The sequence below is a fragment of the Canariomyces notabilis genome (genome assembly GCF_033297395.1).
Source record: "Canariomyces notabilis strain CBS 508.74 unplaced genomic scaffold N656scaffold_18, whole genome shotgun sequence".
Lineage (NCBI taxonomy): Eukaryota > Fungi > Ascomycota > Sordariomycetes > Sordariales > Chaetomiaceae > Canariomyces > Canariomyces notabilis.
This window is the reverse complement of record NW_027041840.1, coordinates 114,923-141,481: the sequence shown is the minus strand read 5'-3', so window position 1 is coordinate 141,481 and position 26,559 is coordinate 114,923. Positions and strand designations below refer to the sequence as shown.

Here is a 26,559-nt window from a genome sequence, read left to right as displayed (position 1 = left end):
TCTCCCGTTTCGGTTTGAAGAGGCAAACTGGACGTTGGCGATAAGATAAAGCTGGGGGAGGGGTGCGCCCATCAGGCACGAAATTCGGGGAAGTACGTACCGATAAGATCAAGTATGGCAGCCAATTAGAAACCACAATGCGGGAGAGTGGGGACTTGATGCGCCGGAACAATGATGTTGCGCGCCTAGCGCAGTTTGATTTCGCGGGAGCATGCCCCAGCTTCGGCGCGGCCTGGGATTTTTTCGGTTTACACGCGCAGCGTGGAGCGCAGAACTCAGCCTTGTGCATGCTTTCCATCAACGATGCCTCGTTAGCTTTCTGCCTCTTCTTCCCCTCCACAACCGGTTGTAGGCAACTAAACTGCCCCAAGTACACTATATACCCAGAAAGGTGCACAAACCGGTTGAGCGGCTGCATTTTTTTTCTGCCGACTATTGTCGTCCATCGACCTGAACTTATGGAGCCGTAGAGGTGCGAACACTACCTACAACACTATGCGATAGTGGCTGCCCGCCGAACTTGGAAACCGCCGACCAACATTTAACCCAACTACAGCCCAACCGTGTCGTGACCCGATTTCGCTGCCTATTACTTCGCTGGCATAGGCAGAGGTGACCTAAGGTGTCACCCTACCCCCCCTCTCGGGTGAATGCCGCAGCCATGGCGAGCAGCCTCATCGAGGATGTCGTGAGGAAGTTGAGTGTGTCTGAGATAGGTATGGATTGATTTCGCGTCGCTCCCAAATCACCTCACCATGCGCCGTCTCTCGGTATTTGCTAACCGTCGTCTCCCCTCACAGAGTTGCGGGTCAAGGTCGAGGCGGCCTCGATGCTGCGCGACAGTCTCGACCACTACACCGCTGGCCCCGGCTATCCAATCTTCCTCAAGCGATTAATGCCCGTCTTCATCAATATCCTCCGCCAGCCATGCGTTCTCCAGACCACCTCGCCCGACCAGGCGAACATGCAGAAGCTGCGCAACTGCGTGCTCGAAATCTTCCACCGGCTGCCCACAGCACCGTCCCCCCCGGAACCCTTCGAGCCGTACGCCGAGGAGACGGTCGATCTCCTCATGAACCTCGTCCGAACCGACAATGAGGACAATGCGGTGCTCTGCGTCAAGATCATCTCCGACATCATGCGCCACCAGCACAAGGTTTTAGGGTCCAAGGTCCAGACATTCTTGTCGTTGATTCAGGAACTCTTCGAGCAGTTGGACAGAGTTGTCCGGGAGCAGCTGGACAATACATCATCAGCCGGTCCCCCAGGAGCACCGGGAGCGCCAACTACGCCCGGCAGCACGCAGACCACCTTCTTGCCGCACCAGCAGTCACCAAGGCCGGGGTCGCCAGTTGCCACGGGAGCCCCCGACTTCAATACCGACAGCAACCAGCAGTCGGGCCGCCCTTTGCTCAAGGGTACGCAGTCCTTCAAGGTCCTTGCCGAGTGCCCCATCATTGTGGTATCAATATTCCAAGTCTACCGGTCGACCGTCTCTCAGAACGTCAAGGCATTCGTGCCTTTGATCAAATCGGCTCTGTTATGCCAGGCCAAGGCCCAGGACCAGGCGCACAGGGACGCAGCGGCTCGTAAAACGATCCACACCGGAGTCAGCCCGAACATCAAGAATCGGGTGGGTTTTGGGGACTTCATCACTGCCCAGGTGAAGGTCATGAGCTTTTTAGCCTATCTGTTGAGACAATACGCAAAGCAGCTCTCAGATTTCCTGCCCGCTCTACCCGATATCATCGTCCGGCTTCTCAAGGATTGCCCGCGGGAGAAGTCCGGGGCGAGGAAAGAATTGCTGGTTGCGATTCGCCACATCATCAATTTCAACTTCCGAAAGATTTTCCTATCCAAGATTGACGAGCTCTTGGACGAGAGAACCCTGGTCGGGGACGGTTTAACCGTCCATGAGACGATGCGGCCACTGGCATACAGCATGCTGGCCGATCTCATCCACCACGTTCGTGACAGTCTCACCCCCGAGCAGATCCGCAAAACGGTTGAGGTATACACCCGGAATCTCCAAGACAATCTCCCCGGGACCAGCTTCCAGACCATGAGCGCAAAGCTCCTACTTAACATGGCCGAGTGTATCGCTCGTCTGCCGAACAAGGTTGACGCCCGGCATTATCTCATCATGATCCTCAACGCCATCGGCGACAAATTTGCTGCCATGAACAGGCAATATCCCAACGCGGTCAAGCTCTCTAGGCAATACGCCCAGCAGGCGAACGAGAAGGAGACGTACCTCGCCGACAAGGAGCACCCCCCTGAATGGGATGAGGTTGATATCTTCAACGCCATGCCCATCAAAGTGTCTAATCCCCGGGACAGGCTTACCGATCCGGTAGTGGATAACAAGTTTCTCTTCAGAAATCTCATGAACGGGCTTAAGAATACCTTTTATCAGCTGAAAAGCTGCAATCAGCCAGGTGCGGTTGATTTGACCGGTGCGCCAGCGCACTGGACCGACGTTGCCTATGGCTTCACGGCCGAGGAAGTCAAGGTGATTACCAAACTTTTCCGCGAGGGCGCCTACGTGTTCAGGTACTACGAGATTGAGAAGCCGGCATCCGAATCACCCTACACCTCCACAGTTGAGTACATGGCAAACTTCTATATGATTTCGAGCAGCAAGGAGGAGAAAGAGCTGCTCGAGACATTCGCCACAGTATTCCATTGCATTGACCCTGCCACTTTTCACGAGGTGTTTCAGCAGGAGATCCCACGACTTTACGAAATGATTCATGAGCATACGGCCCTTCTCCATATACCCCAGTTCTTTTTGGCCAGCGAGGCTACCTCACCCAGCTTCTGCGGCATGCTTCTGCGCTTCTTGATGGAGCGGATCGAGGATGTTGGCTCCGCAGACATCAAGAAGTCGTCCATTCTGCTTCGCCTCTTCAAACTGGCTTTCATGGCCGTTACGCTGTTTGCGTCCCAGAACGAGCAAGTGCTTCTGCCGCATGTTGTTGACATCGTCACAAAGTCAATCGAGCTGTCAACCAAGGCGGACGAGCCGATGAACTACTTCCTCTTGCTCAGATCCTTGTTCAGAAGCATCGGGGGCGGCAAGTTTGAGCACCTCTACAAGCAGATTCTACCTCTTCTAGAGATGCTCCTTGACGTCCTGAACAATCTGCTCCTGGCCGCTCGCAAGCCCGCTGAGCGAGACCTTTACGTTGAACTTTGCCTCACCGTACCGGCTCGTCTCAGCAATCTCTTGCCCCACCTCAGCTTTCTCATGCGTCCGCTGGTCGTTGCGTTGCGTGCAGGCACGGAATTGGTTGGCCAGGGACTTCGAACGCTCGAGCTGTGCGTCGATAATCTCACTGCTGACTACTTGGACCCCATCATGGCGCCCGTCATCGACGAGCTGATGACAGCCCTCTTTGACCACCTCCGGCCTCACCCATATAGTCACTTCCATGCCCACACTACTCTCCGGATTCTTGGAAAGCTTGGCGGTCGGAACCGAAAGTTCATGACGGACGCTCTCCCGGTCACATTCCAACAATATGTCGATGACCGGTCGAGTTTCGACGTGCGGCTCATCGGATCCAAGCATGACAGGGCATTCCCGGCGCATCTGGGTGTCGATCTAGCCATTCAGAAATTGATGGAAGTACCGAAACCCATCAAGGGTGGGACACCGCCGCCTTCAAAGCAATACGACCCTTACTACAAGAGGCAGGCCTTAAATCTCATTATCGCTCAGGTCAAGTTGAGGGTAGGCTACGACACCCTGCCAGATGACCTCCCGCGGCTCGTTCGCCTTCAGGTTCAGGACCTAATCGCACGCAATAAAGATATTGACCTCCCCGCGTTCGAAATGTCCGATAGGGAACGGTCCACGGCCAAAAAAGATGACGAGGAAAACCTGCTCAAGCGCTTAATCAAGGCTCTCATGTTTGCTCACTCGATCCCCGATTTCAGGGCCGAGGTTGATGCGCTCCTCCTGAATTTGGCTCGTCACTTCACCATCATTGAGGTCGGGCGGGCGCTAGTAGACATGAAGCGGACGTTTAGTCCATTCGACCCGAAGTCGGGCGAAGGGCCGCTCTTTCTTGATAATAGAGTCTTATCGGATGCTATCATGGAGTCCCTTGCTTCTGAAAACCCAGAGATCCGTGACGCTGCCGAGCGCCTGATCAAAGAGATGTACAACTCGGCAGTGATCATCTTTGGGTCGCCGGCACATGTCGCTCGCTTGACGTTCTTCAATAGCCTGGCGTCCACGTTTTGCCACGGCTGCTACGGGGAGGAGTGGTTCACCAAGGCAGGCGGAGCTCTGGGCATCAAGGCTCTCCTTACTTACGTCGATCTTGGAGACCTCTGGGTTGGGACAAAGCAGATCGATTTTGTCCGCGCTCTAATGTATGTCATCAAGGACATGCCCCAAGATCTTCCGGAGAAGACCAGGAGATCGGCACAGGTCACCCTCGAGCTACTCCTGACGCGGGTTACCAAAAACATCAAGAAGGCCGACTGCTTGCCTGCTCCGCCTCCGGCACAGCCGCAGCCCCCGCAACCGGCGCAATTGCAACCCAAGCACTCGCGGCTTGCTCAGATTGTCATGATGCTCAATGGGGAGCTCTCGCACATGAACCGTCATGTCCGTGACACCGCAAGGCGGTCGCTTGAGCTCATTAGCAAGGCAGCGGGCGCCGACGTATGGGAACTGCTTGAACCCCATCGGAAGCACCTGCTCCAGCCCATCTACGCTAAGCCACTACGAGCTCTGCCTTTCCCCATCCAGATTGGGTTCATCGACGCCGTGACGTATTACATGTCGCTGAAGCGCGATTTTGTGGCTTTCGACGAGAACCTGGACCGGCTGCTTATGGAGTCGCTGGCTCTGGCCGATGCAAGCGACGAATCGCTCGCTGGCAAGACGCTAGAGTTCAGAACCCATCATTTCATCGTCAACCTTCGCGTGTCCTGCATAAAGATACTGAGCACCGCGATGGGCTTTGATGAATTTGGTAACGGCGCCACGAGAGCCAGAGTCGTGTCCGTCTTCTTCAACCTGCTATACTCTGAGTCTCCGACAATAATCGAGGCAGCCAACGATGCACTGAAAGCGGTCCTGCAGTATACCAACAAGCTTCCAAAAGACTTACTGCAAAATGGCCTCCGTCCTGTGCTGCAGAGCCTGCAGGACGTGAAGCGCCTGACCGTCCACAGCCTCGAAAGCCTAGGGCGACTCCTGAAGCTCCTGACCACCTACTTTAAGGTGGAAATAGGGTCGCGCCTCCTCGATCATGTCAAGCAGATCGCGGAACCTGGTTTTCTACAGCAGATTTCGTTTACCTTTTTCGAGCAGCACAACTCGACGAAGGTGATCGCCGCCGTGTTTGACATCTTCCACCTTCTGCCCGAAGCCGCCAAGCAGTTCAAAGAACGGGTCATTGATAACGTTTTGGACTTGGAGGAGAAGTTGCGGCGGACTCAACACAGCCCGTTCCGCGTGCCTCTATACAAGTATCTCAACAAGTATCCATCCGACGTCTGGGCTTTCACATTGGGCAAGCTCGAGGATTTAAGATACGGCCGGTTCCTGTCCCAGGTGCTGCGCCACCCGGACAGCCAGGTGCTCCGAGACTACGGCGCAGCGAATGTCGAGTTCATCATTAAGACATGCAATAACATCATTGCTCAGGAAAAGGAGAACAAGTTCCCTGCGATGGTCAATACCATCAACATGCTCGACGCGCTCTGCCAGTTTCCAAACACGCTGTCTTGGTTGGATAATAAGGAGCATATCGAGTGGTTGAAGCAAGTCGGCAAGGAGCTCGAACTCAACTTGAAGGCATATACCTTACGGCCAGCTCTCCGTCTTCCGGCCGACCAGGCTTCCGAGCAACTCATGGCCATCTTAACCAAGGCTCTAGAGAGGCATCCAAAGGATTTGGAGCCACTTTTTAATCTGATCGAGTCTATTGCAGCGGACGAGTTCCGCGAGACGCAAACCCTGCTCTCTCACATCTACAAGCACATCATCTGCAGCGACTCCATCGAGTTTTGGAGGACCGTCATCCTCCGGTGTCTTGAGATTTATGCTGGGAAAAGTGCTTCACAGCGGACAAAGTGCTATCTGCTGCACAACCTGGTGAATCCAATCGTCGCGATGGATGTGATGCGACACTGGAATCGCGGCGAACCAAGCAAGGGCCAGCGATTACTCGACAAGGCAGTCATTGAGTCGATCAACAGCAAAATCTGGAAGGTCAACCTGCCTGACCCGCACGAGGATCTCTTGCAGCGGCACATAGACCACACGCGCCTGGAGATCCTCCAGCTCTCGGCTATGCTTGTCAAGTATCATCACGCCATCTTGCAAGACACTCGTAAGGATTTCATCAAGTTTGGCTGGTCCTACATTCGCCTGGACGATGTCATCAACAAACACGCTGCGTACGTGGTGATAGGATACTTCATCGCCCACTACGAAACGCCAGCCAAGATCGCCGCGCAAATCTACTTCTCACTCCTCAGGACAAACCAGAATGAAGGCCGAGCTCTCGTCACCCAGGCCCTTGAGCTCATGGCTCCGGTTCTGCCAAAGCGCTGCGCCGGTCTTCCTGGTGATCGCAATTCCAACGCAGGCGACCGCTCAATCCCGGGATGGGCGATGGGTCCGCGCCGGGTCCTGGCCGAGGAAAGCCAGAATCCCCAGCAGATGACGTGCATCTTCCAGTTTCTCGTGCGGCATCCCGATTTGTTCTACGATTCCCGGGACAAATACGCGATGCTGATGATCCAATGCCTCCGCAAAGTCGCACCCCCTCCCAACCCCTCGAATGAAAACAAGAAGCTGGCCCTTAATATGATGTGGCTGATCTGGCAGTGGGAACAGCGGCGCGTTGAAGGGAAGCAGGTTGAACCGGTTCGCGAGCCTTCCGAGTCACCAAACGCCAAAAAGAGGAAGCTGGACGAGCTGCAAGGCTCGTCACCTTCGGCCCAGCGTTCGTCTGGGAAGATGGAGTACCAGATTCCAGCCATGAGCCGCCAGAAGATGATCAAGTATCTCGTAGAGTTTATCGCGCAACTCAACGAGCGATACCCACTCCCGTCCACCAAGGCTCGCGAAGTTGCTTCTCTGGCCGGCATGGCAGTCCCACCATCGCCAACGACGGATCTCTGCAAGAAGGCAATGACTTTGTTGTATAACCTGCTCCAACCTCAGTACTGGGCTGATCTGGAGGTGGATCTGTTCCCGAACGTCACGGACGTAGTCTTGGCCAGCGAAAAGTCTGCGACGCTCCTGGCGGCTGATCCAACGGACTCGGAGAAATACGATGATAAGTTCATCACCAACATTGTCAACACTCTGCAAGTGGTTCGGATCATTCTCAACTTCAAATCCGACGACTGGATCGTCAAGAACATGGGTCAGATTCAAAAGATCCTAGAGAAGTGTCTGAAGTCCGAGAATCCGGAAATTCAGGACTGTTTGCACCTGGCCGACAAGAAGTATGACGGCGACCTGGAGATCAAGGCAATTGTCAAACGCATCCTGGATGCGGTTCCAGAGGATACACCGATGGAAGATGCGGATGCTGAAGGTGAAACCGAGGCGCAAACTTCCGAGATTGTTACCTTCCTCTCAGGTATTGCCACCGAAAGCATGGCTGCGTCAAACTACGTATCTGGTATCAACATCCTGTGGTCATTGGGTCAGCGCAAGCCTTCGGCCATTGACCAGCACATACCCGCCATCATGAAGTCGCTGCAGTCAAAGCTTGCCCGGGATCATGTCTCCCATTACGCGGCGCTGGCGCACCAGGCCAGTGGCATCCGTCCACAGCAGGATCCTAATGCGCCTACCGAGATGAATGCCTATGATCTCGAGATTCAAACGAAGTTGATCCTCAAAGCCATCGAGGTCACAGCAATGCGTGTGGAGATATTGGGTGACAACAGAAGGCCCTTTCTCAGTGTCTTGGCCACTATCGTGGAAAAGTCGCTGCATGTGCCACTCTGCGAGAAGATCCTCGAGATGGTCGAAGGCTGGGTGTTCCGCTCCGAAGGCACCTGGCCAACGCTCAAGGAAAAGACGGCGGTTTTGCACAAGATGATCTCGTTTGAGCACCGTCAGGATCCGACGATGCTGATGAAGTTCCTCGACCTCGTCATCCGCATCTATGAGGACCCAAAGATTACGAGGACAGAGCTGACGGTCCGGATGGAGCACGCTTTCCTCATTGGCACCAGAGCGCAAGACGTTGAGATGCGCAACAAGTTCATGACCATCTTCGACAAATGCTTGTCCAAGACGGCGAGCGCCCGGTTGGCCTATGTCATCCTGTCACAAAACTGGGATACTCTGGCAGACTCATTCTGGCTTGCCCAAGCATCCCAGCTCCTCCTGGGCGGCGTGGATATGAGTCCCGTGATCCAGCTCCACCAGGAAGACTTCAGCACCCTGCCGCTTTCTCAACTCTTTGGGACTTATGCGAAGGATACCCGCGAGCCGGAAAATATGAGCGATGACAAGTTTGATTTGTTCATGGCGAACCACCGTCGCTTTGTGGCCGAGCTTGGCGATGTCCGAGTGCGCGATGTTCTGGAACCCCTGACTCAGTTGCAGCACATCGACTCCAATTTCGCCAGTGAACTTTGGGTTGCGCTTTTCCCGATGTTCTGGTCCGCTACAGCCAAGGAAGACAGGCCGGATCTGGAGCGCGGAATGGTGACGCTCCTTACCAGGGACTACCACTCGCGACAGATGGACAAGCGGCCGAACGTTGTCCAATCGCTGATGACCGGTGCTGTCAAGACCTGGCCGCACTGCAAAATCCCGCCGCATGTGCTCAAATTCGAAGCCAAGACGTATAACGCCTGGTATACCGCCCTCTGTCAGTTGGAGAAGGCGGCTATCAAGCCGGAAATTGATTCCGCAGCTGTTAGGGAAAGCAACCTCGACGCTTTGGTGGATCTTTACGCATCCCTTGGCGAGGATGACTTGTTTTATGGAACATGGCGCCGTCGCTGCCAGTTCGTTGAGACGAACGCGGCTTTGTCGTATGAGCAGCATGGCATGTGGGAGAAGGCCCAGCGCATGTACGAAGCGGCCCAGATCAAAGCTCGCACTGGCGTCATTCCGTTCTCCGAGTCGGAGTACATGCTCTGGGAGGACCACTGGGTGCTCTGCGCACAGAAGCTCCAACAGTGGGAGGTCCTGCAGGATTTTGCTAAGCACGAGAACTTCCAAGACCTTCTCTTGGAGTGCGCGTGGCGGAATACCGAGTACTGGCAGACCCAAGAGAACCGAGATCAGCTGGATACGCTAATCAAGGGCGTCATGGACGCACCCACGCCGAGGCGATCATTCTTCCAAGCCTTCATGTCTCTTCTGAAGCTACACAACAAGCAGGAGAGTATGCAGGATTTCAATCGGGTAGTGGACGAAGCGATTCAGTTGTCGATTAGGAAGTGGCATCAGCTGCCCAAGCGGCTCACTGCCGCTCACATCCCGGTTCTGCAAAACTTCCAGCAGCTTGTCGAGCTGCACGATGCAAGTGTCATCTGCCAAAGCCTGGCGGGCACGAACCAGAATAACCTCGACGTGAAATCCGGAGAGCTCAAATTGCTGCTCGGAACGTGGCGAGACAGACTTCCCAACACCTGGGACGATATCGTCTCATGGCAGGATCTGGTGACGTGGAGACAGCACATCTTTGGCCTCATCAATGCGACCTACCTTAACCTCCTCCCTCCGCAGACCCAGAATGCTGGGGGCGTCTCGTTTGCATACCGCGGCCACCACGAGACGGCCTGGATCATCAACCGCTTCGCTCATGTCGCCAGAAAGCACAACCTCCCGGACGTTTGCATCAATCAATTGAGCCGCATCTATACTCTCCCTAATATCGAGATTCAGGAGGCTTTCTTGAAGCTGAGAGAGCAGGCCAAGTGTCACTTCCAGAAACAGAGCCCGGAAGAGCTGACGAGCGGACTCGACGTCATCAACAACACGAACCTCAACTATTTCAGTGCGCCACAGAAAGCCGAGTTTTACACGCTTAAGGGCATGTTCTTGGAGAAGCTGGGCCAAAAGGATGATGCCGATGGAGCCTATGGTACCGCGCTGTATTTTGACATCACAGCGGCAAAAGCATGGGCTGAGTGGGGCTATTTCAACGACAGAAAATTCAAGGAGAATCCGACAGATCTGAGTGCGGCCAAGCAGGCGCTCACCAGCTATCTTCAGGCTGCTTCCAGCTACAAGAATCACAAGTCGAGGAAGCTCATCGCGCGGATCCTGTGGCTGCTGAGCCTCGACGATGCCAATGGTACGATTGCCGCCGGGTTTGATGACTTCAAGGGGGAGATCTTTGTTTGGTGGTGGATCACGTTCATTCCGCAGCTCCTTGTTGGACTTGGATACAAGGAGGCACCGAGGGTGCAAAACATCCTGCTCAAGATTGCAAAGACGTACCCGCAGGCTCTGTATTTCCAGCTCAGGACCAACCGGGAAGACATGCTCATGATCAAGAAGAACCAAGAGGTCAAGGACCGGGCCAGACAGCGAGGTCAGAGCGCCGCCAACAAACCGAATGGCTCTCCGCAGTTGATGAAGAAGGATGGTGTCGTAGCGCCAAAGGCTGATTCCCGACCTCCGACAGCAAACGGAGAGGCGCCCGGACAAGTCAAACAGGAACCGAAAGCAGAAAACAACGACACCAATGCGCCCGCTGCGCAATCCTCTACGCCTGCACCAAATGGTACAGCAGCGAGCGACCAGCAGGGAGGTGCGCAGAAGAAACCACCATGGGAGCTGACCGAGGAGATCATGAGTGTTCTTAAGACTGCCTTCCCACTCCTTGCGCTCTCGATGGAGACCATGGTGGACCAGATCCAGAAGCATTTCAAATGTCCGCCTGACGAGGACGCTTACAGGCTGATTGTGGCGCTCCTTAACGACGGGCTTGCCTACGTCAGCCGCATGCCGACATCGTACGCGAAGGACGTCAAGCTTCCTTCGGCTACCGAGAACAACATTACGCGGTTCGCCGAGACAATCCTGCCGAGTCACATTCGGGGTACGTTCGAAGCCGACTTTGTCAAAGTCAAACCGACGATGTTCGAGTACATCCACAAGCTTCGTAAATGGCGCGACAAGTTCGAAGAGAAGCTGGACCGTAGAACGTCTCCGGTGCCACTGGAAAGCTTTGCGCACTACTCGCCCCATCTCAGCGAATTCCGGTACCAGAAGTTCGACGACGTCGAGATTCCCGGGCAATATCTGCAGCACAAGGATAAGAACCAGGATTTCATTCGCATAGAACGGTTCCTGCCTGATGTTGACCTCGTACGGACGATTGGGGCTTCGCATCGACGGCTCAAGATTCGCGGCCACGACGGCAGCGTCCACGCCTTTGCGGTGCAGCATCCCGCAGCGCGGCATTGCCGGCGCGAGGAGCGGATCCTGCAGCTATTCCGGCAACTCAACCAAACGCTGGCCAGCAAGAAGGAGAGCCGACGGCGGGATCTGCAATTCACTTTGCCGCTCATGGTCCCCCTCGCTCCTCACTTTAGGATTGTGCAAGAGGATACGTCGTACATCACGCTCCAGGGCGTCTACGAGGACCACTGCCGGCGGATTGGGATGTCCAAGGATGAGCCGGTGCTGTTTACGATGGAGAAGCTGAGGGGGCTGGTGGATACTAAGGGACCGGTAAGTTTGTCGGTTGGAGTGGCACACCGAGGTTCAAGGGCTGACATGGTACAAAGAAACCAGCGGAGCACGCCGTCACGGCGCGGCTGGAGGTATTGCGGGCGATACAGGAAAAGTACGTGGACCACACGATCGCGCTGGAGTACTTCCAAGGTGCCTTCCCCGACTTTGCCGACTTCTGGCTCTTCCGGCGGCGCTTTTCGTACCAACTCGCGGCGCTCACGTTCATGACGTACATTCTACACATTGACAAGCGGTACCCGCACAAGATGCACATCGCGCGGGGGTCGGGCAACATCTGGGGTTCTGAGCTGATCTCGTTCATGGCGGCCAACCGGCCATACTTCCACAACCAGGAGCCGGTGCCATTCCGGCTCACGCCCAACCTCCAGGCGCTCATGGGCCCGCTCGCGACCGAGGGTATCTTTGCCTGCTCGGTCATGGCCATCGCGCGGTGCCTGACGGAGCCCGAGTTCCAGCTCGAGCACGCGCTGACGCTCTTTGTCCGCGACGAGATGATGTACTGGTTCACCAGCAGCCACCGGTCCATGAACCTGACCGAGAACCAGCTGCGCGAGACGGTGCAGGCCAACAGCGAGATGATTGTCAAGAAGGCCGTCTCCCTCGCCCAGGCGCCCGCCGGCAATCTTCCCGCGCACCAGACTGTCATTGATTTGATTGCTAAGGCCGTCAATCCCATGAACTTGGCGTTGTGTGACGCGTTGTGGATGCCCTATCTGTGAGCGGGCTTGGGGAGGGTTTGGTAATGATGGGGGTGGGGTTATACGATAATGTATTTTGTGGTCTGCTTGCTTTGCGGGATCTGGACGGGGTGGATGGAAAAAGCGGAGGCGGGCGCTATCTGGAATCGGAGTCTAAGGGGATCTGATTTTAGGTCAGGGGGTGTCGGTGGGAATGGCGATGGGCGGTTGTTTTTAGCCTTCTGCTGTCTAAGGTCATTATTTTAGTCCAGCTAAGCCATCCAACATTGTTTATTTTGCTATCAAAAAGTACTTGACACTCGTTCATGCCGTGATACCAAGGCAACCTGCTGTTTGTGAGACACAAACAGTCAGCGGGGCCGAGGACGGACCGGCGCACCCGAATTCGGGTACTGGCTTCCGATAACCCCGCACCGTCCCCGTTGCACTGTCTGTTCATCCGGAACTCCGGACATCCGATGAGTGTGGGCGTTGGCTTCAATTCTCACCTTGAATAACATCCTGCTGTTGCATTTGACTGAAGACACGTAGTTGGATTCGGGGATTTGACGGAGGAGCACATCTAAGAGCGGTTAATATAGCAAAATCATTCCCATTCTTACACTCTGTCGGTCTGTCGTTGCTAGTTGACTTCAACATGGCCGGGGATCAGGGACAGGCAGCGGCATCAGCGCCGGTGCCGCGGAAGCTCTGGTAAGTCTCACTATGTCTATGAAACGAGGAGTCAACCGACGTGCCTTGTCGTGAACCCATACTCACCATCACCGCCGTACTCAGGGAACACCCCGACCCAGAATCCACCCTCATGTACCGCTTCATGCAGGACCTCAACCGCAAGCATGGCCTGAATCTCAAGGTACCCCCTCCTATCGCTTTCCCCCTCTAAACCAGAACTTAATTCAAGAACTAACTGTCCGGAAACGAAACTGTGAATGTTGAAAAGACCTTCTGGGACCTGCACACCTACGCCGTCAACAACCGGTCCGCCTTCTGGGCCGCCGTCTTCGCCGCATCGGGGTACATCCACCAGGGCCAGCCCAGGGCCGTGGTAGACGACGAGACAGCCCCCATCGATGCCGTGCCGAAATGGTTTCCCGGCGTGGCGCTCAACTTCGCCGAGAATGTGCTCTTTTCCCCTCGTCCCCCTGGTGGCGATGGTGATAACTCGGAAGAACGCCGCTGCACGACGGGCAAAGAGGACGGCAAGATCGCAATCACCGAGGTCCGTGAGGGCGCCAGCCAGGTCCGGCACGTCACGTACGGCGAGCTGCGCGCAGAGGCAGGGAGGCTGGCCCGGGCCATGCGCGCAAGGGGGTTAACCAAGGGGGATAGGATTGTTGTGGTGGGCGCAAACAGCGTCGACACGTTCCTCGTCTGGATGGCCGCTGCCTGGATCGGTGCGGTGTTTACGAGTAGTTCGACGGATATGGGCGTTAAAGGGATCCTGCAACGCACGGTGCAGGTTGATCCGAAGGTAAGTGCATTTGCTTTTTGTTTTCTTTCCCCCTCCGGTGGAGGGGTAAGGGGGAAGAGGGCTGATGGGCTTTTGTTTGGGTTAGCTGGTTTTCATGGACGACGCGGCGCTGTATAATGGCAAGGTGGTTGACTTGAGGGGGAAGATGGCTGAGGTTGTGGACGGTTTAAAGGGGTGCCTGAGTTTCGCTGGTGCGGTGGCTATCAGGAGGTTCGACGAGGCCAAGGACGTGTCGAAGATCCCCAAAACGGAGACATGGGAGTCGTTTGTTGCTGCTGCGGGTGAAGGGGGTTCGCCTGCACCAGAGTTTGTCCGCATCGGATTTCACGAACCCTTTCTCATATGCTACTCGTCTGGCACCACGGGCGTGCCCAAGGCAATTGTCCACTCCATCGGCGGCGTCATGATCAACTACTACAAAGAGGGCCGCCTCCACGAAGGCCTCGGCCCGGACAGCGTCACGCTTCAATATACCACGACCGGCTGGATCATGTACCTTGCCAACGTCGGCGCCCTCCTGTTTGGCGGCCGCTCGATATTCTACGACGGCTCGCCGTTCCAACCCGACCCCAGCATCCTCATCCGCGTTGCCGCAGAACACGGCGCCACCAAGCTAGGCATATCCCCCCGGTGGATGTTTGAAGTCTCCAAAGCCGGCCTCCGTCCGCGCGAGATGGTCGATCTCTCCCGCCTACGGACTGTCACATCCACCGGCATGGTGCTCTCTGAGCAGCTCTTTGAATGGTTTTACGAGGTTGGCTTCCCCGGGCACGTGCACCTCGCCAACATCTCTGGCGGCACCGACATTGCCGGCTGCTTCGGCTGCATGAACCCGCTTACGCCCGTATACGTCGGCGGTACGCAGGGCCCGTCGTTGGGGGTCAACGTCGCCATCTACGACTCGACGCTGCCCGACGGCTCAGACGGCAAAGAAGTGCCCCATGGCACCCCAGGCGAGCTGGTCGCCACGGCCGCGTTTCCCAACATGCCCTGCTTCTTCTGGGGCGACAGCATGACGCCGGGGGCCCGCGCCGCGCCGCCGGGATCAAAGTACCACGGCGCCTACTTTGCCCGATTCAAGCACGTATGGACGCACGGCGACTTCTGTGTGATACACCCCGTGACGGGGAACATCACATTCCTTGGGCGGGCTGACGGTGTGCTCAATCCGTCTGGGGTGCGGTTCGGGTCGGCCGAGATCTATTCGGTGATTGAAAGGTATTTTGCGGATCGTGTGCAGGATTCGCTCTGCGTCGGGCAGCGGCGGCCTCAGGACAGCGACGAGTCGGTGATGCTCTTCCTGCTGATGAAGCCCGGGATGAGGTTTGACCGTCGGCTGGCGAACGAGGTGAAGGCGGCCATTGCTCGCGATCTGAGTAAGAGGCATGTGCCGAAGTGGGTTTTCGAGACGCCCGAGATTCCGGTGAGTAGTCGATCCCAAATTCATTCCCGAGCAATACCTGGAAGCGTGCCTAACCATGTCCAGACAACTGTCAATCTCAAAAAGGTCGAACTGCCCGTTAAGCAGATCGTGTCGGGGCAAACTATCAAGCCAAGCGGCACGTTAGCAAATCCTCAGAGTCTCGAGTATTATTACCAGTTTGCAAAGGTGGAGGAGCTGGTCGGGCCCAAAGAGAAACTGTAGACGTCGCCGTCATTTCTTCGGCGAACGGGGAGGGCTGGATCACAACGGCTGGGATTCACTGTGTTTGCAATGCGTTCACTTGATGTCTAGAATTAATCTTAATAGTGAAGTAGTAGATTCATGGCAGGAGCGATTCACTCTGGCTCTGGGGCAGGACCAAACAAAAAAAAAAAAAAAAAAAAGGAAAAAAAAAGGAAAAAAAAAAGGAAGCACCCAGACCCGTACTCTCCTCTAGGTGGGCTCGAACGAGCGAACTCCTGGGTACTCCCCCGCCCCCATGACCGTAGTATGGAAGGTTGAGAGTAAACCAGAAGGCTGTGGCCTTAGCCACTACGCCAACTGTGCTTGGTGTGGTGACTTCCTTGAGATATGGGAGGAAGGAACGAGCCTTATATGGGCCCTCGCGAGGCGAGTCCGCCCTCCCTGAGGTGACTCCCTTCCCAGGCTCAGAACAATAATCTCCTTCTCATGGAGGTTCTTCCCATTTGACTCCATATCCATCCGAACAACCTTTCCTTTCGAGCTTTCAGCCCATTCAAGCTCGCGACAGACAAGCAAATACATCGCTTCGACACACAGCCCTTGAGGTTTTCGAATATTAGTCACGCCGTCATCGCAACCAACGTCTCAGTTTGATTTCCACACCCATAATAAAACACCCAATACGCCGTCGCTATGCTATGCCTTTTGTGCCATGCTAATGTTTGTACCCACGCTCTGCGGACAACGCGCTATGCCCTGTAGATGAAACCTAGCCTGACACAGAGGAAAGAAAAAGCCATTCCATATCGCGCCGCCAAAGTCTCGTCACCCACAACCGCACACATTCCACTTCAGCCATCGTCACTGAGCTCCATCATGCCTTCCTCCTCTTCCTCCTCGACTATGTACCTCCCCCGCCTCCCACCAATACGACCACTGCCAGCAGTAGCAGTAGAATTACCTCTGGCGACTCCCTTACCCTTATCCGCCGCGAGTTTCCCTCTAGTAGTTCTCCTCTCCATCCTCACACGGGCGGCGACCTTCCTCTCATTCAATTCTGCCTCAAACCTGTCCAGGTCGGCCTTTCCACCCACACCACCATCTCCCTCGTCCACGCCCGTGTCCCCTTCCTGGTGGTCGCCGGTGCTCAGCTGGGCCATCAAGACGCCAACATCGGCCGCGGCCGACTCCTCCAGCGCCTTATTCAGCAGCTCCGTGGCGATGGGATCCTGCGGGTTGACCGCCAGGGCCTCATGGAGCAACCGAACCGCCTCGTCAGGAAGACCCTTATCGAGATAGATCAGGCCCTTGGCGCAAACGACAGCCGGGTCTTTACCGCCGTCGCGCAGGACGGCATCAAACTCTTCTAGCGCCTCGTCCAGGAGGCGCATGCGGCGGTAGGCGTGGGCCAGGTTGGTGCGGGCGCCGAGCCAGGCGTGGGGATCGCTGTCGGTGTCGTCGGCGATGCGGAGGGCCTCGCGGAAGAACTTTGCGGCGTCGCGCAGCCGGTCCTGGTGGTAGAGCACGACACCCATCTCGTTGAGCAGCAGCGGGTCGGTGCGGCAGAGGGCGTAGGCCGTCTTGAGAAACTCCTCGGCCGCCGTCATGTTGTTCATGGCGTGGTTCTGCATGCCCAGGAACACCTGCGGGAGGTGCGTGCCCGTAAACAGCCGCGCCGCCGTCGAATAGGCCGTCACGGCCTGGTCATGCTCCCCTTCGGCCGCAAACGTGTGCGCAAACCCGATCCACGCCGGCCCAAAGTTGGCGTCCATCATGCTCGCCTTGGAGAAGTACCGCCGCGCCTCGGCGATCTTGCCCGTCGCGAAGTAGTAGATCCCCACGGCGAGCCACGTGCACGGCTCGTCCGGCCGGCTGTCGGCCAGCTCGTGCGCGATGAGAAAGAGGACGTTCGTCTTGCCCAGCTCGTACAGGCAGGCAAGGTGGACCGGGTAGGCGGCAAAGTTGTACTTGTCCTCTTCTAGGATGGAATCCGTGATGGCGAGGGCGTCTTTGAAACGGCACTGTGTGTAAAGCATGTCGGCGCGCGCCAAGAGGATGTCGGCGTTGCGCTCGAGACCGTAGTGCGTAGACAGGGACTCGATGGCCGTGTTAAAGGCGCGCGGGTTGCGGTATTTGGACAGTTGGGTTTGGTACAGCATGTGCACGTAGTCGCCCGGCTCCGACTTCAAATCGGGATCGTCGCCGCCGTTGGGGGCGCGCACAGAGTTAAAGTCCAGCGACAGCATGAACTCGTCTTCTTCGTCTGGCGACATGAGCGAGTTGCGCACCAGCTGCGTGAAGGCCTCGTAACACTGCACATCGATGCGCAGCGCGTCCTTGTAAGCCTCCTTGGCCCTGTCGAAGGCGTTTTGCTTGGCGTAGCAGAGCCCTCTCAGGTAGCACATGGCCGCCTCGTGACGTCGGTCCGACGATTCCTCCTCGCTGAACTGGTCTCGCTGTCGCTCGGGTGCCTTCAACCCTCCTCTCCCCGGTCCTCCGCGACCACCTGTCCTGCTTGTTTTCCGCCTGGCATTTGCCGTGAAGAGGTGGGTGGGCGTGTGTTCGCCCAGGAGGGCCAGGGCGTCGTTGAACAGGTTCTGGCGGATCAGGCAATGGGCAGCCAGGTAGCGGCACGAAGAGTTTGAGCCGATTAAGTTGTGTTTTGTAAGCAGGGCGTGGGACCTCGTGTAGTTGCCAGCGGCGAAGTGGACTTGAGCCAGCCAAAAGGCGTCGTTGTCGTCTCCTGTGCGAGACGAGGGGATATTAGTGGAGATAGACGACAGAGCTCGGGCGGTCCGTACTCGTCATTGCAAGCAACTTGTCACCTATGAAGATGGCAGACTCATACTGGGCCTTGTTGAGTGCATCCTGGCGCCAGTCGCGGAGGAATCTCTCCATGTTGGGTTGCGAAGAAGCCATGGCACGGTCTGTGGCTCGTCATCGGATTGGACTCGAGTATTAGTTGATCAAGCAAACAATGCGATTATTGCTCAATGACGGATCTTTCGTCTATGGTTTTCACCAGCACAGTCACTCGGACCCGTCACAAGGTATGCTCAGGGGCCGGCACCAACGGTCATGCTGGTTCAAGGTTGTACAAACGACGGCTGGGGTTCTCGGACGCGGTTATGAAGTTCAAAACGTGGGGACGCGGACAAGGTGGGGCGCGAGTTCAGGTGAGCCCGGTACGTACAGTACCTGACTGGCGCGATACTGTGTTATACACGGTGCAGAGTTACCTTTAAATCAGCAACTCCCAAGAGTCCAAAACATTCAGGAGACGGGAGCTTCAGTGCTCACACTTTCAGCATCAACATTGGAATCCCGATAGGCCACAGAAACATCATCGACACAAGATTTTTCGAACGCTACTCCACCCAGCCATGCAGCCCCATCCGACATCACTCATTACAATACATACATTAATAATGCATGCTACCCCCCAAAAGGGAAACAGGTAAAGTAGCTGTCTACCCTAGTCTAGTCATTCGTGACGCTTGCAGTTCCCATGACCACCATGCGTTATATTCTTGGGCTGTGCCAGCCCCAGACAATTAGCCATCTTGTAAAACACATCGATGTTGCTATAGGTGCCGCCAAAGTCTGCTTGGCATGGACCCATGGCGTACACGGGCACGTCGGTGAGCGAGTGCACGCCCTGGGACTCGCTGGTCGGCAGCGTGCCGTTGACCACGAAGCCGTTCGGCTGATCGGCCGGGTTGACGTAGTAGCTGCCGTCGGCGCCCGTCCTCGCCGGGGTTCTCGGCGTCTTGTCGACGCCGTATGACTCTCGGTGGTCCGGGTTGGCGCCGGCCCCCGCAGCCAGCACGTACCGCGGGTCCCAGTTGAGCGGGAAGTTGGCCCCCGTGCCGTAGCTCACGCCGGGCTTGGGCTCCGTGTACTGCGAGAGACCCGATTGCTCGTACACGCCGATGGCGTTGCGCTTGGCGCGATCGTCTGTCTGGGCGTTGAAGTATTTGGTGTCGGAGCTGCCAAAAACATCTAGGTGCACGGGTATGTTAGTTGAATACTTGGTCGAGAAGGAAGCCGTTAATCAGCTTACCGAAGCCGTGCCCGTGATCGGCAGACACGACAATGAGAGTATCCTCAAGGATGCCGAGGGATTTGAGTTTCTCAATGGTCGCACCAATAGTGTCGTCAAGTTCAAGCAGGTCACCTAGGGCGCGGTCATAGTCGAGAGAGTGCATCTGCTTGTCGATCGACGCAGCCTCGGACATGAGGAAGAAGCCTTTCTTGCCCCCGCGCTCATGCAGAATGTCGATAGCCTTCAGCGTCATCTCCTTGAGGCCTGGGAGATCCGTCGCCGACCGGTTGGCACCAGAGGGGTCGTTGGTGAGCGTTGAGAGGTAATCCTTGAAGATGTTTCGGTCAAGCCAGACGGGCAAGTTGCTCCTGCAAAAGATGCCCAACGCCTTCTGATTGTTTGGAAGCCCCAAGAGCGACGTCTTGTTCAGGCTGACGCTATACCCCTTCTTGGCAAACTCGGCATAGAAGTCCTTGCCCTGGTACGAGCCCGAGCCGGGGATGAACTGCTCAGCGCCACCGCCGAAGTAAGCGTCCGGGCCATCAGTCCTGGTCCACGAGTAGTTCTGGACGCCGTTCAGCGCTTGGTTGATCAAGTCACCATACCGCGCCCGCAGGCGGGTGTGGCCAGTGAGCGCAATGGGTGTCGCATCGGCGATGAAGGCGGTTGAGACAGCGCCCCACGCGGATCCCTACTCACTGTCAGCGTACTGTTGTTTTGGGAGGTCGGCACGCATGTCCTTACCCAGATACGATGCAGAAGCTCTACGATGGTCTCGACCTTGGGGTCGTCCATCGGGTCAGGCGATGAGTCGGCATAGACACTGCAACAGATGGTGAGCCCTGTAATCCTTTAAACACTCAGTTGTACCAGCCCACTCACCCCATCGCATTGACTGTGCTCTTGTGGCCGGTGTAGAGCGCGGATGCCGAGTTGGCACTGTCGGTTATGAAGCTGTCGATCGAATGTGACTATCACGCTGGAGGTCAACCCAACGTTCGTCTCCGCTCTAGCTCACTTGTAGACTAACCATTTGGTGTCCGAGGACGGGGAACTTGTCCATCGCAAGGGTGGTCTGGTACTTGCCATTGATGGTCTTGTGAGCGAGCAGACGAGCTGCCGTGATCATGTTGGTGGTCATGCCGTCTCCTACTCGCCAGTCAGCCTGAGGATCTTGCTTTACGAGGGACCAAGTGGCCCCGTACCGATAAAGAAGATGACATTCTTGGCCTTCTTCTGGGTGGCCAGCGGACGGACAGTCCAGGTGGCCGTGGTGGTCTTGCCCGAGTAGTAGTTCAGGGTGACAGTGTAAGTGCCCGGCTCATACAGCGCCACGCGCCGGTAGGCCTTGGAGGCAACATTGACGACCGAGGGCGTTTTGGCGTCCTGGGCGAAGAGGTCCTCGTACCAAGAGAATGTCCACTTCTCAACCTTGGGCTCCTCGACTTTGAAGAAGTCGGCGATGCTCTTGGCCTGTTCCCCGTCCTTGGCAATGGTGGCAGTGAACTCCTCGTCCGGCACGCCGTCGTTGAAGGCTTCGGAGCCGTTCTTTGGCGCGTGGATCTCAAAGCGAATGTCGAACTCCTGGCCTGGGAGGAAGTCCTGCTGGTCTGGAGGAAGCACGCAGCCCAGAGTCGGGCATGTGCCCAGTCTGCGGAAGGTCTGGGCCGAGCCCACTGACAGCGAAGCTGCCAGACACAGGGCGACCGCGTTCAATCTGAGCAGCATTTTGCCAATTGACAAGCTAGATCGGCCGACGATCGAGGGCACGCTTCCCAGCTCGTAGTCCTAACAGACAGAGCGCGAGGCTGGCCCTCTTATACAAATTGCTCGGGTCAGCTAGGCGAGCATGCATGATGCATCCAATGCTACCTCATGATAAATGAGGGCTCCCGCTGGAGTGTAACATCACCACGGGTTCCCCAGGCTTTCCTTGTGCTCGGTGACTGGATCCGTCACTTACACGCTGCGGGAATCACGGTCACTACCTCGACCACGTGTATCCGGTGCGATTATCGCTTCTGGCACCATCAAAACCTTCCAGGAAGACCCTCCGAAGCTCTCCACACCAATAGTCGGATGAACTGCAGAATCATTGGCGTCATCCGAGGCCGCGGGGCCGGGCGACGCGGGCCATGCCTGCCACTTCGACTTCAACCCAATCTTTGCCAAGCCTCATCTCCGGCGCCTGCCAAGTTTTGCAAACGTGATCGCGCTTGTGAGTCTGATTGGCGACCGCCCACACGGTTGCCAAGACCCAGCAACTGCAGGAACATGGCGCTGGGTTCAAGTGGGTTCTGCGAAAGCGGGTTCTGCTGAGAAAGGAAGGCAATATTTTGGAAGAATGCAGATCGTGGAGACTGGAGGAAGAGAAGGTTTGTAATTGATGGACTGGGAAACCTGCACAACTCGTCTCATTCATGAAGCCTTGTTTGCCTCATCAATCTCTTCTGGCGCTATTCTTCCCTCGTTCTCATTCCTTCCTCCCTCCCATCTCACATCCCGTAGCAATCTGGAAGAAATAACTTCAAAACCTCGGGGTTAAATTCTGCAACTGCTAGACTCCAGAGCTACTCGAGGTTGACAAGTCCATACTCAATAGGTAGCGAGGAAGGTACGGCACTGGGAAACTGAGGTTGTCCGGGGATCGAAGATGAGCTCGTCTTCGTAGAAGAGATAAAGGAGATATTGATGAAAAGCAGAGGTCAAAAAAGGGAATAGGGGCAAAAAAAAAAACATACAGCACCAGGGATTCGCTGGTCGTCACCGACCCAACTACTAATCTGGCCCTTACTGGCTTATCTAGGGGAGAGCGGACGGGATCCCGAGCTTTCCAGTAGGTATGGCCGTATGTGACAGATCCCTTCCAAAATGCACTTGTTCAAGGCCATGCTCTAGCGAGTGACGACGAAGATGGGCATTGATAGTTTTGACCCATTATCAACGGTATCCAGCAAGACTCTCGATATCACTAACCCACCTTTATATAAGTACCAATACTGAGCGCCATTGCACTGACATTGGCACCGTCACCTGTTCTCCTAGAGACCCAAACCCAAAACCCTCATCTCCTGCACCAACCGCCTCTCCTCCTCCTCATCAAACCTCTTCCCCCCATCGTCACCAGCCCGCAGACAAGAAGAATGCCACCACACACCCTTCAAGTTCCCCGTCCCGAGACCCTCCACCAACCCCCTGAGTCCTGCACTCCTCACCCCGCCACCAACAATAACCTCCACGCCCATGGTGCTCGCAGCGCGTACAACCCTCCTCACAAGATCCACATTGTCCCCGGCTGCGCCCTTCCCACCAGAAGTCAGCATGCCGTCAAATCCACACTCCCGCACCCGTTCCATGACCGACTCAACCAGCTGCTGTTGCGGTCCCGCAGCTCCGCTAGTCCCCCCATCCTCCTCACCATCACCGGTCCTGGTCCTGTCTAATGAAGATAAAGTACAAGAGAAGAGATCGTCCACGGCGCGGTGCAGCACACTCACGAACCCGTACGACCGAGCCAGGTCGACAAGGTGCTTGTTGCGGGGGACGTCCAACTCGAGGCTCACTGACTGCGCGGTTGGTGTTGGTGTTGGTGTTGCTGTACGGCGCAAGACGCCAAAGACAAACCCGTCGCCTTGGTCTGGTCGAAGCAGGCCTGATTCGGCAAAGGTGGTTATGGAGGCGGCCATGGTGGCGAGTTCGACGGGGGTGTAGATGAAGTCTTGCTGCTGCTCGTTTGACGTAGTGCCTTCTGAGATGATGTTGTTGGGCGGTCCGCGGGGACGGATCATGATCCTTATTGCTGGGCGGCTGGTGGTTTGTGGACCTGTTTCTGCTTGAGGAGGAGGAGAGCTGCTGAGGGATGATAGCAGAGTGGAGAGGTCGGATATAGTCGGGGTGGTGCCGCCCAGGGCTGCAACGGGAACGAGGTTGGTCAGTACCAGGCGTCCGGATAATGAATAAGCGGGCATAAAAGGTGGGCGATCTGCGGGAGAAGGAATGTGGGCGACTGGACAGTGGCATATCTCGCGCGAGGAGCGAGTGAACTTGTAGGCGGGCGGTCACCTGCCGGCTTCCAACCAGTATGGCCAAGCGGAGAAGAAAGGTGGTGGAGGGAGGGACAGTTGGAGACGACGGACAATCCGCTATGTCAACTACCTACCATATGACCCAGCACGGTTGAGCTCGAGGCGACTGGCACCGAGGTTGACAGCCAGGGCACCAGTGTCTGGGCCAAATATAGGCACCTCTAATGGCTGCCGAACGCGTAAGGGTGGCATCCCGTTTGACTTGCACACAGTAGGTGTAGTGAAAGACCAGGAAGTCAAGTGGAATTGTGGTGACGACCTCAGAGCATTCTGTTAACCATCTAACTCTGACCCGGCTTCCGGAAGAATGCGGGGCACGCAGCCCTGATCCGGACCGAGAATTTGGGTTAAGTTGGGCGGAGAACCCCGGACCCGCTTCCCCGGAGATGCAGCCTTATTCGCGCACCCCGACATCGCCATCTGCAGGGACATGGGATCGCGATGAAACATGAACGACGACTCTGGGTAACACAGGCGAATAACACAGTACGTGGCGATCAAAGTACAACAAAGCAACAAAAGGGTGTCCGAGAATGGCCCAAAAGCAAGCTTCTTGATTCCTCCTCTGCCGAGATGAAAATACTTAAGCGAGTCTGAAAGCCTAAGGCCATTCAGGACACCTTGTCCGGCTGTCGGTGACGGTTCAGACACTTCTCCAGCTGCCCATTGTGTCCCTCACGAATCCATACTCCATGCCGGCCCTATCGCTTGTGAATGCGAGGAAGAGCAGGGCACGTCGTCCTGTGCCACAAAGAGGCTCTCTTCTCCGTCCCGATCGTGGTTAGCGAGAAAACGGTCGATGTAGTATTGAGGGGGCATCAAGTCTCGGGGAGGAGGGCTCGACAGGGCGGGAGCGGCGCTTGTCGCGAGAGTCGTCGGGGAGGAAGCCGGGCACTGCCCATGGTACGACCAGGAAATCGAGGAATTGAGGGGAATCCAGGCAGTCGGGTGCTGGGCGTTGGGGATTGACGCGTTCCAGCTCACGGAGGGATCTTGCCGTCGTGTCATGGGAACCTTACACTTGCGGATGCCGCCATCCTTGGTAGCCTTCTGCTTCTCCTTCTTCTCTTTCTCCTTCTGGGCGTCCTCTTTCTCCTTCTTCTGAGCGTGCTCTATTAGGCTAGCGTCAGCAAGATTGTACACGGCGGAACACATCGTCGGGTCCATACCAGCTTTGAAGTACTTCAGAGGCAACTTGCCGGCATGGGGAGAGAAGCGGCCCAGACCAGCATTCTGGAAATAGTGTTCAACTTGGGAACGTCAGTGCGGCATAGACTTGAAGAAACTTAGAGGGAACACTGACAAACACCGAGATGAGTGTACTCGCGGCGCGCCTTGTCGCCCATGATCTCGGTCATCTGCTGGGCGACCCACTGCCAGGACTTCTCCTCAAACCGCTCACGGTCAGCTCCCAAGCGCTTGGGCGACTGGGGCATCAAGCGGTTCCAGAAAACGTCCTCTTCTTCCTCTGACCAAACTTTACCACCCATGTTGATCTTTAACAGAAGAAGATAGGTTGTGTATTGTGATGTGAGAGCGTAAGTCAAATTTTGTGGGCAAGTGTGTCCTGTCCTGGGGAGAGAAATGAAAAAACAGTATGAGGGGCAGTTGAAGACATTTATGGGTGGAAGGGAAGGGACGGTGGGCAAGAGCCGTGGCTGCGGGGACGCAGAACAATTCATTGAATGGCCACAGTCACCCAGGCAATGGTTGGGCGAGTCACCACAGACTATTGTTCCCCTCAATGATGGGGTGGGCTCTGTTTGCTGCCATCCGATCTCTGGGAGATTGCGGTCTGCCTATTCGGGGCGGGAACATGGCCAAGTGACCGCCAGTTCCTTCACCAGTTCCTTCTCGTAGCTCTCAGACGGGGGAACATAAGGTTACCTGGCCGAGTGCTTGTTCATTGTAATAATAGGCCACAATGACTCAATAGCACCCGGGTCAGGTCGAGGATTTTGAGGGCCATTCTTGTCGGCTCTCCGCAACAGAAACTCACCTCGACTCGCCCGGTCCGCAGGTAGCTCGCTGCTTGCAGTTCCCTGGCTGGAAAGGGTACTCATACCATCGGTTTCGTACCTCTGGCGGCCGGCTTTCCGTGTCTTCTCTCATTCAAAGGGGCTTGAAGGCTCTGGGGCAGAATATCCCCGAGCGAGGAGATAGGGTGCCAATGATCTTTCGACCTTGGAGAACTGGAGCAATCAGTTAGTAACGGTGGGTTAGGGCCAACCTTGCAAGACGCCTACAATGCTCTTCTTCTGTAAAGGGACAACGCCGTCTTTGACCCACAGTCCCCAGCTACCCATCATATTGGCCAGCATCATGTCGGTTGCCAGGCGATCCCCAACAATGGCAATGTGGTGAGGACTCGTCACTCCTGTTTCCGGATGGCTGCGGAAGTATGACAAGATCTCCTCACCGCACCCAGGCTTCTTCACTCGATGCGAGAGAACACTGACTCCCGTGGATTTCTCAACCTCCATGGCAAGCCTGCCGTCCACATCGTAACTGGTGGCGCCGGAAGTGTTTGATACGATGAGAAGACGACGTCCAGGGTAAGCAGCTCGCAGAGCCTCAAACCGATTCTTCTCAAATCAGCTTATAAATCGCATTTTTTAACAGCAAACAACACAGACAGAGAAAAAAAGACCAGCGACGAAGATGATGCCAATGTTTACCTTGTATGGTTCGTGTATCTCATTTTGTTCCGGGTAAGCAAAGCAGTCGTCCTTATCCAAAACCACAGCTCTGATGTCAACATTTCTGCCCTTTCTAGCAAAAGCCTTGTCGAGAGGAATGGGAATGTCATCGAAGGTGCTGACCGTCGCATGAGGAAGACATAATGACGGCTTCGCCAGCAGCTTGAAGACGTTGATCGATGCCGACAGATTTAGGTTCATTGCAGCAGCGACCTGAT

The 26,559-nt window shown here is 55.9% G+C and overlaps 8 protein-coding genes across 8 annotated transcripts; 2 read left to right on the top strand and 6 right to left on the bottom strand.

The window, feature by feature from the left end:
* Nucleotides 1-269: 269 nt before the first annotated feature.
* Nucleotides 270-12,694, top strand: N656DRAFT_846672 (uncharacterized protein). The gene is made up of 3 exons (XM_064819239.1): nucleotides 270-716; nucleotides 801-11,689; nucleotides 11,746-12,694. The coding sequence occupies exons 1-3, from the start codon at nucleotides 662-664 to the stop codon at nucleotides 12,430-12,432; spliced, it is 11,631 nt and encodes a 3,876-aa protein (XP_064668209.1). The 5' UTR covers nucleotides 270-661; the 3' UTR covers nucleotides 12,433-12,694.
* Nucleotides 12,695-12,730: 36 nt separating this feature from the next.
* N656DRAFT_830561 (acetoacetate-CoA ligase) lies at nucleotides 12,731-15,650 on the top strand. Its single transcript, XM_064818607.1, has 5 exons — nucleotides 12,731-13,104; nucleotides 13,189-13,267; nucleotides 13,355-13,885; nucleotides 13,971-15,308; nucleotides 15,372-15,650. Exons 1-5 carry the CDS (start codon nucleotides 13,049-13,051, stop codon nucleotides 15,528-15,530), a joined length of 2,163 nt encoding a protein of 720 aa, XP_064668208.1. The 5' UTR covers nucleotides 12,731-13,048; the 3' UTR covers nucleotides 15,531-15,650.
* Nucleotides 15,651-16,173: 523 nt separating this feature from the next.
* Nucleotides 16,174-18,630, bottom strand: N656DRAFT_781400 (TPR-like protein). Its single transcript, XM_064815577.1, has 2 exons — nucleotides 18,314-18,630; nucleotides 16,174-18,255 (listed from the first exon to the last, which is right to left on the bottom strand). The coding sequence occupies exons 1-2, from the start codon at nucleotides 18,408-18,410 to the stop codon at nucleotides 16,364-16,366; spliced, it is 1,989 nt and encodes a 662-aa protein (XP_064668207.1). The 5' UTR covers nucleotides 18,411-18,630; the 3' UTR covers nucleotides 16,174-16,363.
* Nucleotides 18,631-18,858: 228 nt separating this feature from the next.
* On the bottom strand, nucleotides 18,859-21,656 carry N656DRAFT_781399 (alkaline phosphatase-like protein). The gene is made up of 6 exons (XM_064815576.1): nucleotides 20,763-21,656; nucleotides 20,588-20,706; nucleotides 20,440-20,528; nucleotides 20,302-20,380; nucleotides 19,576-20,248; nucleotides 18,859-19,514 (listed from the first exon to the last, which is right to left on the bottom strand). Exons 1-6 carry the CDS (start codon nucleotides 21,283-21,285, stop codon nucleotides 18,997-18,999), a joined length of 2,001 nt encoding a protein of 666 aa, XP_064668206.1. The 5' UTR covers nucleotides 21,286-21,656; the 3' UTR covers nucleotides 18,859-18,996.
* N656DRAFT_193591 (uncharacterized protein) lies at nucleotides 21,473-22,066 on the bottom strand. The gene has a single exon (XM_064808836.1). The coding sequence runs from the start codon at nucleotides 21,977-21,979 to the stop codon at nucleotides 21,659-21,661; it is 321 nt and encodes a 106-aa protein (XP_064668205.1). The 5' UTR covers nucleotides 21,980-22,066; the 3' UTR covers nucleotides 21,473-21,658.
* Nucleotides 22,067-22,505: 439 nt separating this feature from the next.
* N656DRAFT_193473 (uncharacterized protein) lies at nucleotides 22,506-24,170 on the bottom strand. The gene is made up of 2 exons (XM_064808835.1): nucleotides 23,717-24,170; nucleotides 22,506-23,467 (listed from the first exon to the last, which is right to left on the bottom strand). The coding sequence occupies exons 1-2, from the start codon at nucleotides 23,832-23,834 to the stop codon at nucleotides 22,599-22,601; spliced, it is 987 nt and encodes a 328-aa protein (XP_064668204.1). The 5' UTR covers nucleotides 23,835-24,170; the 3' UTR covers nucleotides 22,506-22,598.
* A 108-nt stretch (nucleotides 24,171-24,278) lies between these two features.
* N656DRAFT_193431 (uncharacterized protein) lies at nucleotides 24,279-25,917 on the bottom strand. The gene is made up of 5 exons (XM_064808834.1): nucleotides 25,889-25,917; nucleotides 25,642-25,834; nucleotides 24,946-25,209; nucleotides 24,812-24,892; nucleotides 24,279-24,754 (listed from the first exon to the last, which is right to left on the bottom strand). Exons 2-5 carry the CDS (start codon nucleotides 25,703-25,705, stop codon nucleotides 24,318-24,320), a joined length of 846 nt encoding a protein of 281 aa, XP_064668203.1. The 5' UTR covers nucleotides 25,706-25,834; nucleotides 25,889-25,917; the 3' UTR covers nucleotides 24,279-24,317.
* N656DRAFT_713386 (HAD-superfamily phosphatase) lies at nucleotides 25,751-26,542 on the bottom strand (the record flags this gene model as incomplete). The annotated part of the gene is made up of 3 exons (XM_064811891.1): nucleotides 25,751-25,834; nucleotides 25,889-26,227; nucleotides 26,321-26,542. 3 exons carry the CDS (start codon nucleotides 26,540-26,542, stop codon nucleotides 25,751-25,753), a joined length of 645 nt encoding a protein of 214 aa, XP_064668202.1.
* Between the last annotated feature and the right edge of the window lie 17 nt (nucleotides 26,543-26,559).